Here is a 17587-nt window from a genome sequence, read left to right as displayed (position 1 = left end):
TATGTCTCTGTGAAAATAACATCAGAACCATTAAATGTTATTTTACTGCTATACAGAAAAACTCCAGGGGAAAAGAATCTTAAAAATAAATGAGTGGATAGACTAATACACCATAGGATCTAATTTGTGGAACAGAGTTTGCAATTCTAACACAAGGCCACTAATTCCTTAGGCTTCCCTTGTCATATATCCCATTTAACTGTAGTAAGAACTAATTGATAGAGAAATAATTGCTTCAAGCCACTTTCAATATAGCACCTTTACAATTAAGTATAACTATTGTTATTTTATATACCACCATTTTTTCCAACTCAAAAAAAATTAAAGACAATACAATGCTTTAAAGAGCTATTCTGGACTTTAACCATAGCTGTCTTGATGGCTTTTTAAGAACCATCATATGCTGGAACTCTGAAAACATACCTTTCTCAAGCGAAGTGTTAACTGAAGTATTAATTTTCTATAAAAAAGCCCCAAACCATCAAACACATGCCATGTATGGATGTTATAGTTTAAAAAGTCAAATAATGGGAACTGTGACTTCCTAAAGTAATAAAGGGAGTGTGAAGGCATCCCTTGTTCCATAAAAAGGAGCACAAAAAGATGTAAGAAGCAAATAGTGTGGGCAGTACCATCACTGTGAAGCTGATGCTCAGCTGTGCCTTTCTGTGGCTTTAGATATACCTGAAATGGTATGACTGTATTCCTCCAAGAAAAATGTGGGATATGGTCAACATTAAACAACTGTGAAGTCAGAGTGTTGGATTACCACCAAAGTGACTTCTAATCAAGAAGCCAAATGTTTAATATGTGTATATAAGGTTTGTATGAAGCTTAACAACCCACATGTAATGTAAGACTCAATGTGCTGAAGATGTAGGAATTGGACCCTGAGGAAAGCAGCTGTGTTGTACTCCTGGATGAAGTCAGGAGTGTTAATGTATGGCACCTGACCTGTCAAAGTGACACCAACATCTGTGAAGGGGAAAGTTGGAGACAATGATTTAGTGGGAGGAACAACTGCATTCTTTCCTGCCAGGGCTTAGGCAGGTGTGTGGGTAGGGAGACTCTGAAAGGAACTAAGGACATCTGGGTGTCACTGGGGAAAAAATCCAGTCTCACCTTCCAGCCACTCAGGTTTAGAGGTTGGCTGAAAAGCAGTTGGTTGGAGTTTGTTTTGGTGAAAAAAGATCCAAGCTAGGAGGGAGGATGGCTCCTGAAGTCATCTGCAAACTTTACCTATAGTGTCTTGTGATGTTTTCACAGTGCAGTTTCTTGTTTTAATTGGTCCATTCTTAGACAACTCCATCATTTCAGTTATCCAGTTTAATTACATTATTATCTGCACTGACACATATTATAAAATTAGGCACTGAAATTGCTACATCAATAAACACTAATGCAATTTAAAGTGGTATCAGTACCAAAAAAGTATTTGGAAGAGGGATCCAGATCTAGTCAACATATGCACAAGAAATAGTGGTAGCTGGACCCCATGAACATGAAAGCAAATTCAAAGACTGCTCCTCTTAAGCAGTTGTTGTGTAGCTGGTAGTAGCATTATGGACAGGAATGACACAGACCAAACACCTGTATCTTGGAGTAGGGGTTTAAGAGTCTTCTACCCTGATCAGTTTAACAGTGAGGAGCAAATTAGTGAACATCTGTCAAAGCAAGCTGTGAAGAGTCATGAATATGCATAAAGGAAACTACATACAGGTTATAAACTGGAGTGTAGGAAGCTCCATATAAATATAAAGAATTTTTTCACTGTTAGGGTGACAGAGCACTGGCACAGGCTGCCCAGGGAGGTTGTGGAGTCTCCTTCCCTGGAGAGATTGAAAGCCCATCTGGGTGTGTTCCTGTGTGACCTGCTATAGGTGACCCTGCTCTAGCAGGGGGGCTGGACTGGATGATCTTTTGAGATCCCTTCCAACCCCTGACTTTCTGTGATTCTAAGCTTCTATGAAAGGTGTGTAAATTTCCTACTAAGGGATAACAGCAATTCTAGGGTATGTCCCCTTCCAAATGAAGGGGACACAGGCATCTACATATAACTTTGTAATTGCATATATCTCTGTTGAAAGCAGCTGAGAAGGTCCATATAAAATCTTAGAATCATAGAATTAGAATCATAGAATATTCAGGGTTGGAAGGGACCTTTACGATCATCTGCTTCCAACCCCCCAGCCATGGGCAGGGACACCTCCCACTAAATCAGGTTGCTCAGAGACCTGTCCAGCCTGGCCTTAAAAATTTTCAGCGATGGGGCTTCCACCACCTCTCTGGGCATCCTATTCCAGTATTTCACCACCTGCATGGTGAAGAACTTCTTCCTAAAATCTAATCTAAATCTACTCTCCTCTAGTTTGAAACCATTCTCCCTAGTCCTATCACTACCTGGCATCCTAAAAAGTCCCTCACCAGCTTTCTCGTAGCCCCCTTCAGATACTGGAATGTTACAAAAAAGTCTCCTTGGAGCCTTCTCCTCTCTAGACTGAAAAACCCCAACTCTGTCTCCTTCACAGGTTTTATTTCAGTAATTGAGTTCAGAATTTTTAATTCCTCTTTTTTAAAAAAATAACTTTGTTAACATGCTAGAACTGTATTAAGAGTTAACATGTTGAAACATGCATTTTGGCACAGCACTTTACTATTCATGTTTACCAGGAGAAGGAGTAGGAGGAATAATGGCAAAAGCAGTTTTCCATGGAAACACTGAAATAATCCCCAATTGATTTTGTTATTCACTTTGAGGTGATCTGCAGTGATGATTTATACTTCTGCTTGTACTGCTGTTTCTCTGGACTACAGGGAGGGTTTATTTAAAGCTGCATATTCCATTCTGGGCTATCCATGCAACTAGACAGCCAAACTTCACAGCTTCTTACACAGGTAGATTTCACACCAGCCTCTTCTGAAAATGTTTCATATGTATTTCAGCAAAACAGCAAAAAATCCACTCCTCCAGTCTGAATTCACCTTCCAAACCTTATGTTTTTCTCATTTTGTTTGTGATTGAATACAAAATTAAGATAGCAAGCTGATTCTCATGCCAAGAAGCAGTAAGTCATCTCAATTCAGCAATCAATAGGTTTGTCGGTGCAAATAGTCTATTCCTGTGAGCCTTAATTAAACATGAAAAGATGGAAATTTACTCTCATTGAAGAAAAAGCAAGTTGATATCCCAAGGTACTGGAAACATTCAGACTATGATTAGTAGAAACCTGACTGGAATCTCAACAAATGTCTACATGATAATAAAAACTGCATTTAACTTGGCAACTAAGCAAGCTCCCAAATGTCTTTCCATACCACAGAACCCTGAAAAAACACCTGATGTTTGATTACCTGCATAGTTAGAGCTGCCCACAGCAGCAGGTGTTGCAGTGGTAACAGCAGCATCTCAAGGTACCACCAGCAGATGGAGCAGGTTGAGGTGCAATGCATGGCTCCAAGAGCCATGACCCAGGCTACTCTGACCCCTTTAATTTCTGGAATATTCATACACAGCTACAGTGCTCATCTGGGAAGTTCTGTAATCACTAAGGTCATTACATTTTCTGAAGGATGGATGGGTTCCCTGAGAAAAGAGGGGGAGGGGAAACTCAAGCATGAAGGCAGAGATATCACATCAGTGTGAAGGGATTCAGTTCAGAGCAGCAGGTTCCTGTTCATACCTTATGAAACAAGAATGCTGTGTTCATCCCCAGGCCTTGTGTATAAGTGAGGTATTGGAAGCAGCCTTCGATACTACAAGAAAACACTTCAATGTTTTAAAACAAAATACAGTATCATATTAGTTTACTGGTTCCACAGGCTTCTTCAGGAACTCTGTATTACCAAACACCTGCTTTTTTTTTTTTTTTTTTTTTTTTTCATATCTATTTTGAACAAACAGAAATGTTTGTAGTTCACGAAATGTGACAAGCTGAAGTCCCTGAAAGACCTCAGTTCACTTTGTCTCAAGTAACAAACACACATGCTATTAGCCTTCAGCATAAGCTTTAGGATGATCCAGTTTTCAAAATCAAAGTTACTGGAGACCTAAAATACAGGTTTCCACTAAGATGTGGTCACAGCTTAATTGTAGACAGCAGATCACAGTGTAGATCTAGAATAGACATTTAAAGTTCAGCCAGAAGTACCACACTTAAATGCACATGTATGACCCTAAGAAGTCACTCTCAAGCAATTCTGTAGGAAAAAAAAAATACAAAAGCTCACTCCAAGGAAATAAAATAAGGTCCATTTATATTTCAACCCATGAAATAATTTCAAACATGACCTTGCAAAAGACACCAAGCAAGTGGTCTAACCTTTTTGTATGTCAAATATCTATACATATATAGAGACCTTATATTCTCTATTCCTGGTTATTTTATTCAGATTGCAAAAGAAGAGAGTATCTGAAAAACATACAGTCAGCATCACCACTTCCTCTCCCTACTGCACATTCTAAAGGGCTGTCACTGGTTTTGAGGGCACCCCTTCTTGTGATTAGAGGGAAAACACTGAGGTGGATGAAGGGAGCTGGGAAAGTTTCAGGAGAAAACTTGACTTTTGCAACAAGTTTGGTGAAATTTGTGAAAAATTGCTCAATCTTGATGACTGCTCTAAGGACTACTTAAAAACTGTAAAATAAGTGCTGTTGAAACAAACAGTAGACCTGAACACCATCACAGCTATGGGACCTGGCACTGAGTGTTGTTTTTTTCCTTTGAGATCTTTGAAAGTTTGTGTTAGCAGTGTCTCTTTCCACTCACAAGTTGCAGTACTTCTTCTGTATTATGCTTCAGGGAAATCATAACCATATTAATAAATTTCATGTTTTGCTGTAGGAACAATTGCAGTTTCCCAAACTCACCCTTTTGATTTCTCTGAGAAATCCAACACAGAGCAAAAGTGAGCTGTAAAGAAACAACGTTCCTTCTACTCAGACCTGTGCAAAGCCTTTGACAGTGTCCCCCACAACATTCTGATCTCTAAGCTGGAATTATAGGGATTTGATGGATGACCACTGTTGGATAAGGAACTGGCTGGATGGTCACACTCGAAGAGTTGTGATCAGTGGCTCAGAGTCCAAATGGAGATGTGTGACACGTGGTGCTCCTTGAGGGTTGGTAATCAGACCAATGCTGTTTAACATCTTTGTCAGCAACATGGCTGAATGAAGTGACCTTCGTTAACCCAAATTCACCCTCAGCAAGTTTGCAGATGACACCAAACTGTGTGGTGAAGTCAGCATGCTGGAGGAAAGGGATGCCATCCAGAGGGACCGTGACAGGCTTGAGAAGTGGACTCGTGCAAACTGCATGAACAAGGTTAAGTGCAAGGTTTTTGCACCTGGTTCAAGGCAATCCCATGCATGAATACAGGCTGGGGGGAGAAAGGATTGTAGACAGCCCTGAGGAGAAGGACTTGGGGGTGGTGGTGGACCAGAAGCTCAGCATGAGCCATCGATGTGCACTTGCAGCTCAGAAAGCCAACCGGGTCCTGGGCTGCATCAGAAGAAGCACAGACAGCTGGTCAAGGGAGGTGATTCTCCCCTTCTACTCTGCTCTGTTGAGACCCCACCTGGAGCACTGTGTCCAGTCCTGGAGTCCCCAGCATAAGGAGGACATGGAGCTCCAGGAACATGTCCAGAGGAGAGACACTAAAATGACCAGGGGGCTGGAGCACCTCCCCTATCAAGACAGGCTAAAGAAGTTGGGGTTGTTCAGCCTGGAGGCTTCGAGGTGACCTTATAGGAACCTTCATCAATATCTGAAGAGGCCCTACAAGAAAGCTGGGGTAGTGCTTTTTACATGGGTGTGTAATGAGAGGACAAGGGGAAATGGTTTAAAACTTGCAAATGGGAGACTTAGGTTAGACATTAGGAAGATATAATTTAATTTGAGGGTGGTGAGACACTGGCACAGGTTGCCCAAGGAAGCTGTGGCTGCCCCCTCCCTGGAAGTGTTCAAGGCCAGGTTGGCTGGGACCTTGAGCAACCTGGTCTAGTGGAAGGTGTCCCTGCCCATGGAGGGGGATCAGAACTAAATGGTTTTTACGGTCCCTTCCAACCCTAGCTACTCTGTGGTTCTATAAAATGCGTGGCAGTGTTTGGAACTGGTGAGCTTCTGTCAAAAGAGAAGATTAAGTAAAAGGCATGTGCATGTTATTGTTGGAAAATCTGCCCAGCCTGGATTCTTTTATTGGGCCATGTTGGAAACAAGGGAATGAATGTGCCTAGTGAGATTTTCAAGCATTCCAGGCTGTATCATCTTTCCCTGGCCAGACATACTCTCCTCAATGCTTTGGACTTGATGTTAGTTTAAAGTGCCTCCAGGAACCACATACAACCACAGAATTACAGGACTGTTCCATACTTAGTAATTATCAGAGGATTTGACTAAACCATCACATCCCAGAGATGCCTTTGGACAGTCAGACTGCTTTATGGATTCATGTGACCATCATTCCTGCCTCTCACTGAGAGGGTGTCAGCATATGTTAGTGAATTTTTCAAACATCCCACAGGCCTGGGTGCTCCACAAGCTGGTATTTAGAGCAATTAAGATTTAGCTATTTAGATTTCATCTCTTAGAATTGTCCGACTTCCTCATTTTCTAGATTTACAGTCTCCAGAGACTGTGTGGAGGATATGGACCATTACATGCTCTGCAACAGAAGCAAAAAAAAAAGATATTTTAGCCTTTAAAATTAACTGCTAGTCTTAATGCTGCAAAAAGAAAAGGACTTGTCCTCCTTTGCCCCTGGACCTGTTTTTTCTAATAATTTTAGGACTTTTACTACTCAACCATACAGATTTAAGTTTTTAAATAACTGCTGACAGCTTTCAATGACAGCTAGCAATGCATACACTTCACATAGGATGGGAGAAGCTCTCCAGACTCTAGATTGAGCTTGTAGGACTGGACATTAATGGAGTTTGCACCAGACTTCCCAGGACTCATGATGATAATTTCAAGAGATCAGAGAGGTTCTAAGTGCTTAAATAGGGATCAGGAATGAAAACTTCGATTAGTTTCAACAAGATTGGGATTTCACTTGAAACTGACTCCATCCTACATTGTTGTGATTTATGGCCATATTTTCAGAGTGGTTCACTACTCAGTGAATTTAATCTAAAAATTACTGTTTTCATTTTACTTTACAGCTCAAATAAGAAGCTCTGTTTATTCACTGTATTTTTTTTAAATACAGTTTCTGATCTTTAAAGCTCTGTTTACCAAGGCCAGATTTTAAAAAAATGCTCTGAAAAATATTAAGTCCAGCCACTATTTGTCCTGGGGTCAGCACAGAGACAAAAATACAGCAGTTATGATACATTACCAGTATCCTCCCTTTATCCAAATCATTCAAATCAAAAGGCAGCTTCAAAGTCATCACTGCCTTTGGGGTTTTTCGATTTTGGTTTTATATGTAAGAAGTATTCTGGCCCTTTGTTTTAAAATTCATGAAGCTCAACTTCAGCTTCTTTTTGAAACATATAATAAGCCTCTTATGTGGTCTTCCAGTAGACCTGCATTTTGGCACAGCACCTGACTATTCATGTTTTTAAAGAGAAGGAGGAGGAGGAAAAGCAGTTTTCCATGGAAAACATCCAGGTAACAAGACCATGACTTTTTAAAACCAAGTCCTGTGTGATCTCTTTTGTTTTAAAGTTTTCAGAACCCAATTTTAAGACAGCTTTGGATACCTAAACATATACTTCATCCTGAAAAGCACTCCCCTGTGATAATGCTGGACCACAAATACATTTGCTTTCCAGCATGCTGCCTTTCAGATTCCACTCTATTAATTTTTCTTTCCCAGAAACTTTCACTGCATTTATGATGAAAGGTATTTTACTCTTTAGGAGCATTTGCCTCTAATGATTTTATTGTAATTGTCTTAAATGTGCAGATTTATATTATGTGCTTAAGGAATGCCTTAAGAATCTTTACCTTGTAGATTGTTCTACAAACCCCACCAGACCAAATATTCCACTGATATCAATAATGTGACTGTTATTTCTTTCTAGCCTTTATTTTTCTGTCTCTATATGTGCTGCCTTTCACAGAGCCACAGTAATGTCCCTGGATCAGGGATATTCATTGCTTCACCTGTTTCCATCCAATGCTATTTCCAATTGTCTCTAATGTAACAGTAATAGTTTTATTATTCCACATAAATTGCAATCATTTAATAACATGGCAGGATTATAATTTAATAATCTTGTTTAAGGATTTTTATAGTCATGTTTAAAGACGTATACATATAATATTTTCTGTGCTGCAGTAAAAATTAGGTAGTGTATACAACAAAGATGGTGTCATATTGTCCAGGAAGACTGCTGGCAACCCAGATGGGATCTTTTTAAAGGGAGCAACAGTATGGGTTAAACCAATTGTATGAATAGATGTATCAGCATTTTTTATGATCTTCATGATTTCAAAACACGCTGTAGTTCTTTACAAATACAAGATTGGTATAACATACCTAATTAATAGGTTATAATATTGTTTATTAACTAATTATTTTGTATAATCTACCTAAGAAGTATTGCTATTATATGAAAAACTGAAGTGGCCAAACTGCACTCATGAAACCAGCACAGCACTTCCAGTAAAAACAGATGATCCCAAGAAAATCAGTTTCTGCCAGTAAAACTACATCTATCATAGGGGTACTGTAAACACAGCACATCTGTGCTGTTATAGAATCCCACTTCTTCACAGCCACTGAAAGCCTGAAACACAGCTCTAACCTAATATTGCCAGGAGGTCTGTGCCATCATTAGAAAGATGCTGGGTCTTGAAAAAAGAGGCTGCTAATATAGCCACTTAAATTTCAATAGATTTTTGAGATTCTTTTGTTCTACAGATACTAAAATGAAAGAGTAGAAATCAATTCCCTTTGAGGCAGGATATGTGAGCTAGAAGCCAAAAATGTGACAAACCATTTCATTGTACTTAATCAAATAGCATTACTACAGTCTTTTTTCATTTAAATGTTATCCATAACCCACCTCCAAACATAACTAAACAATAGATGTGCAACAAATGCACAGAGTGTATTTCTTTTTACTTAATAATACCATTCTATCATGATCACTTCCAACTATACCATTCCAGTTAAAGGCCCATTGGTACTTGTTCATGTCATTAATCCAGAGGATATGCTTCTCATGATCAGTGACCCAGTTCCAAGAAGTATCACAGTATAGAAGCCTTTTTTCCACTTAAGACACATGCATAACATGAACATTAGCACTGATTATGCACACTTACATACTCTGGGGCATATTCATCTGAACCCAGTGAATTCAAAAGATGTTAAAGAAAATGGTTTTGGCCCTCTAGACTGCAAGAAACCCTAAAGATTATAGGAATAGTCCAGAATGTTTTACTTAGATATTTTGTTTTAATGGCACTTTTGTATATTAATTCCTTCAGCTCTTTGCACACTATGCTAATGATGTTTTATTTAAGAATTAAGGACTTCTTAGAACAGAAATAAGGAAACAAGAAAGCAAGCCAGGATTAAGCTTAATGGTTAGGATATTCTCTTCAAAGATGGAAACTGGATTTTGCAGCCTCTGATGTTACCTATCATTATTTCCTGCAGAAAAAGAGGTTAAGTGGGATATTTCAAGCAACACAGAAGGGCATATCTCATCACAGGTAGTGCAATGAGAGGGAGAACAGTGCAGATTCAAACTCTTTACAGGGACATGATAATTGATTCAGAGTTTCCTACAGCTTGATGAGTTCTTAGACCACTGTGCTAAAGAACAGGCATTCACATTATCTTCATTACTTAAGAAAGAAATAAAAAAGACTCCAGTCACACGATTTTGCTGTGACTTCTAATCTCCTAGGCAGTTCTCTGCAGGAAAAGTTTGGAAGATGCAACTGCCATGTGAAAACAGATACATATACACTGGAGAAATGTAGAATTTAATATACATTCCTGTCCTGAGCATCACCTCGTGCTTTTGCACTGGCACCTTGGTTTACAAAATGCTGGCTTGAGTTTCAGCTTTCTTAGAATGATATCCACAAATTTCTCACCTTTCCACACTCTGTGCAGACTGTTCGGGCAGTTAACTCGCACTTAGGTCTCTTTCTGGCTCTGGCCTTACAACATATAAAAAATTATTCAATAAACTATTTCAAAAACTAATGAAGCATTGACCTCATTCAGCACCTGGGAAGGACACACAAGCTCTAAGAGCTTGCCATAGATTCTGGATCCCAAGAAGAATCTATCCACCCAAAAATGTACCAGAATTTTTAATGAACCTCCTAGAGTGCAGACAGTGCTAAATTTGAAACAGTATAAAGTACGTTACTGCCTATTAGCTGCTTCTTTAAAAGAGGTGTTCCTGGCTAAATATTTTTATAGACATTTCCAGTAAAATGCTACAAATATTTTTCTGTAGAGTCCATTTGTATAACTGCTATTTGTTTTAAGTATTGCATGATTTGTATTCATCATGGAAACTTCAATAGCAAAGGCTTCCAAGCCAAGCTAGTGTAGTTCCCCTTTAGTCAATACAGTCTTCATCTACATCACTGAACAGCACAGGACAATTGATGCAGATATGTAGGGTGGAAGAGTCAGCATTGAGAGCCTGACAACAACATAACATCTTCTGGATGTTTTACTTCAGACAAACTCTGGTTTATTACCAGTCATTAGATACAGCAATACATTAAGTGGGATCCCAAGACACAGCTTCTAGTTACATTTCATCAAAAAAAAAACCCCACAACAGTTTGTGTCCCAAGATTGTGCACCTCACTGTAATTGAAAGAGAAGGGGAGATAGCAGACAATTCACCTAAAAAACCCCATGCCTGATATAATAGAAATGTTTTTGCTCTTTAAGCTTCCTACTGTGTGTGAGCAAAAGAAAAGAAGGGATTTCTTAGCATCTTAATTAAGTGACCAACACTCTTTTACCCATACACATGAAAGTGCACCACATAACTCTTTTGAGCAAAGAAACAGCATCACCTTAAGAAAATATAAATCTGAACCGAGGGCAAGTCTTGTATTCCTTTTCCAAATATATTGATTTATGGAAATTTGTTCAATCAAATACATTCAGACCAATAGATAAAGGTTATCACTCCCAACTCTAAGTCCATGCAGAGGAATTACTGGCCAATATACATTCATACATTGTCACCCTGGATTTGTATTAAAGGGAGATGCTTCAGATGCATTCATAATGATTTGGTTCTCCTGCTGGTGGCTCCTCATGGAAAAATCAAATCTCTTGTTTAGGGTTTTGTCTGCACCAAGCAGTCAGGGCAGGCATAATGTGCTCACAGAAAATGCCTCTGTGGCCAACACTCAGACTATTAGTTTCTCAGAGAGCAAAGGGCCAAGCATATTTTACAAGCATTACTGTGAAAGGAGAAGAAAGGCCTGGGTTTACTACAGCTAATTGTATTTCTCCTCTGCAAAATTAGTATTTTGCCCTGTATACAGATATTATATATAGAACGACAATAAACTGGACTAAATATATGACAGTACCATTACAGAGCAGATCTCAAAACCCATAATTAGTAAAGCAAAGGAGACAACCTTACTTGATGTGCCTATCTAAAAATATATGAGGTCATAAAACTAAAAGCCAGATATTGTAGCTCAGTCAGACTACAGAGCTGTCTTCAAATTTCAATAGCAAAATACTTTTGTGTTCTTCATTATTTTTTGCACAAGCATTTTTGTAAACATGATACTGAATTTACTCTCTGATATCTCTTAGGACTCAAGTATCCTGGGAAATATGTGTGAATACTTCAAACATGCTTTTGAAGGGGGGAACTCCTAAGATTTCTAAGCTATTTTCAGAAGCTATCTTTCCCCACAACATACAAAATCATTAAAAAAAATAGAAAATTAATCCCTTTATTATGACTTGTCAAAAAGAAAGTAATAATTTGTAGACTTAAACTGCTGATGTAGTTTATTAGGAACCCATATTTTGTAAAGACCATTGACTTTCCTCAGAAACATGCATGTGAAATTACTACTTGTCTGATCTTGCAAGATGTGTACCAAGTACTGCTTAAATGGGACGCTATAGATTATCAGTCAATAACAACCACAAATACCCAGGACAGTAAAGATTCTTTCATTTGAAAATCACAGTTATTACAAAGCCGGTCACTTCTTAAGAAAATCTTGAGGCAAGATCTTGAGCCATAAATATTAAAATATGAAGACAGAAGCTTATTTATGTAAGCTGGAGTTAGCAGTTTTTGTTAAGACCGTTCAGAAGAAGGAAAAAGTGGCGAGGTAGTAATCTTGCAGTGATCTGGTTCAAGACTGAAGAAATTTAGGTAGGGACTGTAGCATGCATTTAAGAGAAGAAAGATAGTCCCACTTGTCTGCAGAAATTGTCACTGTGCTCAGTATTAACTATTTAGATTTGAAAGGTTTTTTTATTTTTATTCAGCCTCACATTGTATTTATGAACTGTTCTGATCCTACTGTTCATCATCACCATCCAATATTTTTCCTAATTAAAATTGCTTTGAAGTCTCTGACCTTTAGGCAGACACTCGATTCTGAATTAAAATATAATTATCTTTGTAACATGAATACACTTCTTATGCTGCCCTCATGCTCTTCTTGTTACAGAATAAATACATACTAAATGTAAGGAACAGGCTATATTGAGCTTGATAAAATAAAGAAAAATAAGAAGAAAGAAACCTGTTTTTCCTTTCTTACATAATGCAGGAAAAGAGACAATAGGAAAACGCAAAGGCAATACTCAAAATTTAGAGAAAGAAATGCCTCGTGCACAGTGCATAGTTTATCTGCAGGACATCCTGTGAGGAAACTTCACCACTTTTTCTGAAACCAAAAACACAGTCTTTTGTATGAGTATGGCCACTGGTTTATATTCCAGTGGCATTACTCGGGTACAGTGCCATTTATTGAACAGGACCACAACCATGCTTTGAAGATGAAAGAGGCCCATAAATAACAGAGCACAGCTATTTTTCCTTTTGGTTCTGGTCACTGTAGCTATGTGAATAGCTGGTGGGATGAGTTCTCAATTATTTCATCCTCACCATTCCTTCTCCCAGCAAAGGTCTTTATTAGTTTAAATGACTGGCAGCTCTTGATCACATGTTTGCTTTACATTCCATGGCAACCTTATCTACAATCAAATAGTGGGAACTTAATAAACAACTTACTTTTACGTAGAGCTGCTGAAATTCCTCAAGGTTCAGTCTACCACTTGGACAGTCCTTTAGAAATCCTTTGTACCACTGTTTTAGCTCATGTTCATTGAACTCCGTGCTCTTCACCAGATCCTCCATCACCTCAGGGGCCAGCTTGCTATTCTGTTTCCCCATTCTGCCTTAAGAAGAAATAAATTAATACAATTAGCCAAGTTGCTGTGAACATTTTAAACTATAATTAGTGATGAAGCTCAAACTCATAATATGTTTTCTACTCAGACAAGTGCAACTTCACAGATTTGCTAGTGAACAGTTACCTAAGCTATGCTTGAATATTAAAGACAAAAAATGGTGAAATAGAAAACATTCTTCTTTCATTTAGGAGTCTTAAAGCCTGGAGACAGACAAGGTAATTTCTAGCTTTTTTCTATATTAAGGCTGAAAAAGCTGAATTCATTTTTTCTTTGAATTTTATAAAATTTTTTCACAGGTTCAGGGATGTCCACAGAATTTCTCTTTATCTTTGCCTTCTCTTCTTGTGTGACATATATGCTAGCAGCTACTCCTCAAAGGTACAATACAGGCTTGTAATGAACAACATTAAATGTTCTACTGGGAATAAGCAATGCAAAAGTCCATGTGATAGGTCCCAAAAATTAAGAAACCAAACTAGAAAAATAAATATAATTTTTCTACATGTGCACTATATGTCTATATACACATATGTATACATGTAAGTATGTATATATATACATATTTACTGTACAGTTGATACACAATAAATAGTGTATATTTCATTACTGTTAACTCTGGAGATACACACTGCATTTGTGATACACATTTTGTATGCACAGTTATACATAGGAAATTTAAAACACAGAAATGCAAAATACACATGGGTATAAACATGGTCATTTCAGTATTACACATGTTGGCCTTTTGAGACATGTCAAGGTCCCTTGATGTTCAACCAAAGATGTCCTTTGAGAGAACTTTTGAGAAATCCTTTTAATTTTTTTCCCACTCTACTACAGTTTTCTTCATGTCAGATGATGTCTTTCAGTTATTTTTTAATCAGATGACAGACACTACTTAACTTTTCCTGTGAAACAGAACTGCAAAGCAATAACTTCTTTCCTGAGCCTAGCTTAGCATTTACATGCTTATCTCCCAATGTGGCATCTGTCTCTCATGACACCACCACATTGAATGCATTGATTTCTAGTCCATATCACCATCCATTTCTGGTACTACTTTATTGCTTTTGTATATTGCCCTATTTCAAAGGGGATGTTTCCTTCTCAGAAAGACATTGCTCTGTTCCAACGATTCAAAGTATTTGTACTCCCATTTCCTATATGGGAGTCTTTCTTGAGCAGGAATGAAGTTACACATTTCTTCCTGGTTTGTGTGCAGCCAAGACATCCTCTGGTGCCATACTGCTGGAGGCATCAAGTCTCTTCCTGAAATACCCCATGGCCCATCTCCCTTTTGGTTATGGTCCACCTCATCCTGTCCTTACCTCCAAAATCCTACCACATCCCCCAGCCCAACAAGACAATCAGGGCTGGCAGCGAACCCTTTGCCAAGACAGCAAAGAGTTGGGAAATTCAGTTACTGGAAAGTACAAAATCCTACAACCCATCAGGCTCAAAGCTCCAGCCAGAAATCTCTCAACACCTTCAGGACATGGCTGATAGACAAGAGCATTCTGCTGTGCACAGATGTACTTGGAAGTGGAAGTGGGACACCATTTCTTGGGGTGCTTCCAGCAAGCAGATCCTCCTTCCCTAGGCTCTGCACATCCTCTACCAGCACTGTGAGATGCTGCAGTGTTTCCTTGCTTGAGGCCCTGCATCTTCTCTGCAAGAACCTGCTGCAAGGACTCACCCAGCTGTTGATTAAGGGCAGCACACTGCTTGCTCTAAATTTACTTTGAAGCTTTGCCAAGTATCCATCCACACATTTTGGTAAACTTAGCACAAATACGGGAGAGGTCAACCTCTCAGTTAATTGCCACAGGCCTAATTGTACACACAGATGTCCAGAAATTAGCCATTTTCACTAAACAATAGGCTTGCAATTTCTAGTATTTAGAACTACTGCCCTAGCCTTCTCTTTGAAGTCCCCATCTTCTCATGTACAACACAGACACAATTTAGCATCATCTGAATTTAAATCACATGGAGACTGAAGTATACTATACAGTTTTTTTCTCTAGCTCCACTCAGATAGCTTTTAAGTGAAACAATAAAGTGTTTTGTTGTAATCTCTAAGAGGCCTGTTTAGTTCCCCACCACTTTTTTTTTTTTTTTTTCTTTAAACTATGTTACTCTTTGCAATCATAAGGTGCTTTTCTTAGGACCCAGACGACCCTTAAAGATTTTCAGCAAGTATGGTAACTATCCTAAGTAGATTCATAAGGCATCTTCTGACTCTCACAGTTTAAAAAGCACAATTTATCCAACTGTGCTTTTATTTGACCTTTTTCACCTGGATTCTTACCTCCATTCATATTTAACTCAACAACATTTACACGTGAAAAAAAAGGCACCTTCAACAGCAAAAAATCGCTTAGTTTTGACTGACAAATTTTCTGTAATAACAACTTTTCTGTATTTATCATGTTAGCTTTACACCTGGCACTACACAGAGGTGGAAGCAGACAGAACTGTGAATCTCAGCACAGTCTTCCAAAGTTAGCTATGTTGTTTTCAGTAGTGTGGACATAAATCAATATAGAAAAGGAAATGGGTCTCCAAGTATGGAAGAATACACACATAAAGAGCTGGGCAAACATATCCACACATAACCTTTTCTATCATCAGATATGGAGAAACAAAACATCAGTCTTCTGCCTCTGTGATACAGGTCTCAAGTGTTGGTCAGCTGCTTTTTCTGCTGTAGATTGTCTAATAAATCCCAAACACCTTCCAGCCATCTCTGATGTATCTCACCATATGATATCTTCTAGTAAATGAAAAACACAGCTGACATCTTGATAAAAAATTTCCAGAACTATTTTTTTCCACATAAACAGGCCAGAATTGGAGGAAGGTATAATTTGGAACTTCTGGGTTCTGTATTCTCAGTTGCTGCTCACACACAGTACAGTGCATAATCTGCTGGAGAGGAGGGACTGAATAAGCTGACCAAGCTGGTCACAGTGCCTTCCTGTAGTGAAAGACACTCATTCTTTTATCTCATTTGAAAGTTCTTTTCTTATGGAATTGAATCACAATCTGCAAGAAAGCTCAGGAGTCTCATATAATTATCAAACATAAACTCACACTACTGGCACTAAGAGATCCATCTTATTCGAGAATAAAAACCCAAATAGATTATCTAGTTAATCGTATTCTAACATTTTTTTAGTGTTTCATTGAATCTATTATTATTATTATTATTATTATTATTATTATTAAAGAAGTACAATCACCATTAGCGATGAGTATGCCACTGCCAATACACTTAATTTTCTAAAATGAAAACTATTTTTAATTAATTTGTATCCTGGTTTCCCAAACATGTTTTTTCCTTGTGGAAATTTATGAATATGCATTAGGAAAAGACGGGAGAGATCAGCTGCACAATCACTAAATTTTCAAGGGAAGGAATGGTCACTCTGGTCACACAAGCATTTCTTTGTTTAGCAAATTTAATTCTTTTAAAATATGAATTTGCTTCCTCCCCTCCACATTTCCAGCCAGACTATGTGGCACTCAAAGCATTGTTGTTCATCTTCCCTTGCATTTTTGTGATTGGTAAAAATCATGAAAGGGAAAAAAAGGAAAAGCCAAACAAAAAAGCAACATGCTTCAGTTCCAAACCATTGTGGGGGAGAGATTAACACTAAACAAGGAACCATGGGTGACACTTAACATCAGTAAAGGTGTAAAGTCTGTTGCCAGTGAGATTACTCTGGCAGGAGAATGCTTATCAATACTAGCAAGGGCAACAAAAACCAAATTAGAGCTCAAGGAAAACACTGAAAATCTATTGTTGTGCCACAAGCAGCAACATCAATCAAGGTTGAGTTTGCAAACACATCCTCTTGCTTGAAATGCTGAAAAGAGGCATCAGTTACCCAGAGAAACAAGCTTTTCAGGAATGCTTAGTGTAGTAGTAATTTAGTACTTAATGAACTAACACCTTAGTTGTTGCCTTCACAGGTCCATAGGAGGTTTAAAAAATGAAATGTTATGAAACAGCCAATCCCCAACCTGAAGCAGTCCAGGCTGCAAGCAGGGACAACATGAGGATATATTTGCCAGCTTTGTCCTGCTGGACCTCAGGAGGTCCACACCAGCCAGCAGGAAAAGCAGGAAAAGGCTGCAGCAGCAGCTGGAAGTTACTCTGAAATGACTCAGCAGCACGGCTGAG

At 38.5% G+C, this 17587-nt stretch overlaps 1 protein-coding gene across 7 annotated transcripts in view; it reads right to left on the bottom strand.

Annotated features, from left to right (window-relative positions):
• VSNL1 (visinin like 1) overlaps nucleotides 1–17587 on the bottom strand; it is a 92073-nt gene that overhangs the window by 38155 nt on the left and 36331 nt on the right. For 4 of the 7 annotated variants that reach the window (XM_071741980.1, XM_071741983.1, XM_071741982.1 and 1 more), the window contains one exon: nucleotides 13217–13383. In XM_071741980.1, coding sequence (XP_071598081.1) covers nucleotides 13217–13378 — 162 coding nt within the window. In that variant the 5' untranslated portion in view covers nucleotides 13379–13383. The remainder of the gene's footprint in view (nucleotides 1–13216; nucleotides 13384–17587) is intronic. The other 3 variants (XM_071741981.1, XM_071741985.1, XM_071741984.1) reach the window with 1 other exon arrangement.

The sequence above is a fragment of the Heliangelus exortis genome, chromosome 3, assembly GCF_036169615.1.
Source record: "Heliangelus exortis chromosome 3, bHelExo1.hap1, whole genome shotgun sequence".
NCBI lineage: Eukaryota > Metazoa > Chordata > Aves > Apodiformes > Trochilidae > Heliangelus > Heliangelus exortis.
The sequence above is the reverse complement of the archived record's forward strand: the minus strand, read 5'-3'. Positions and strand labels throughout refer to the sequence as shown.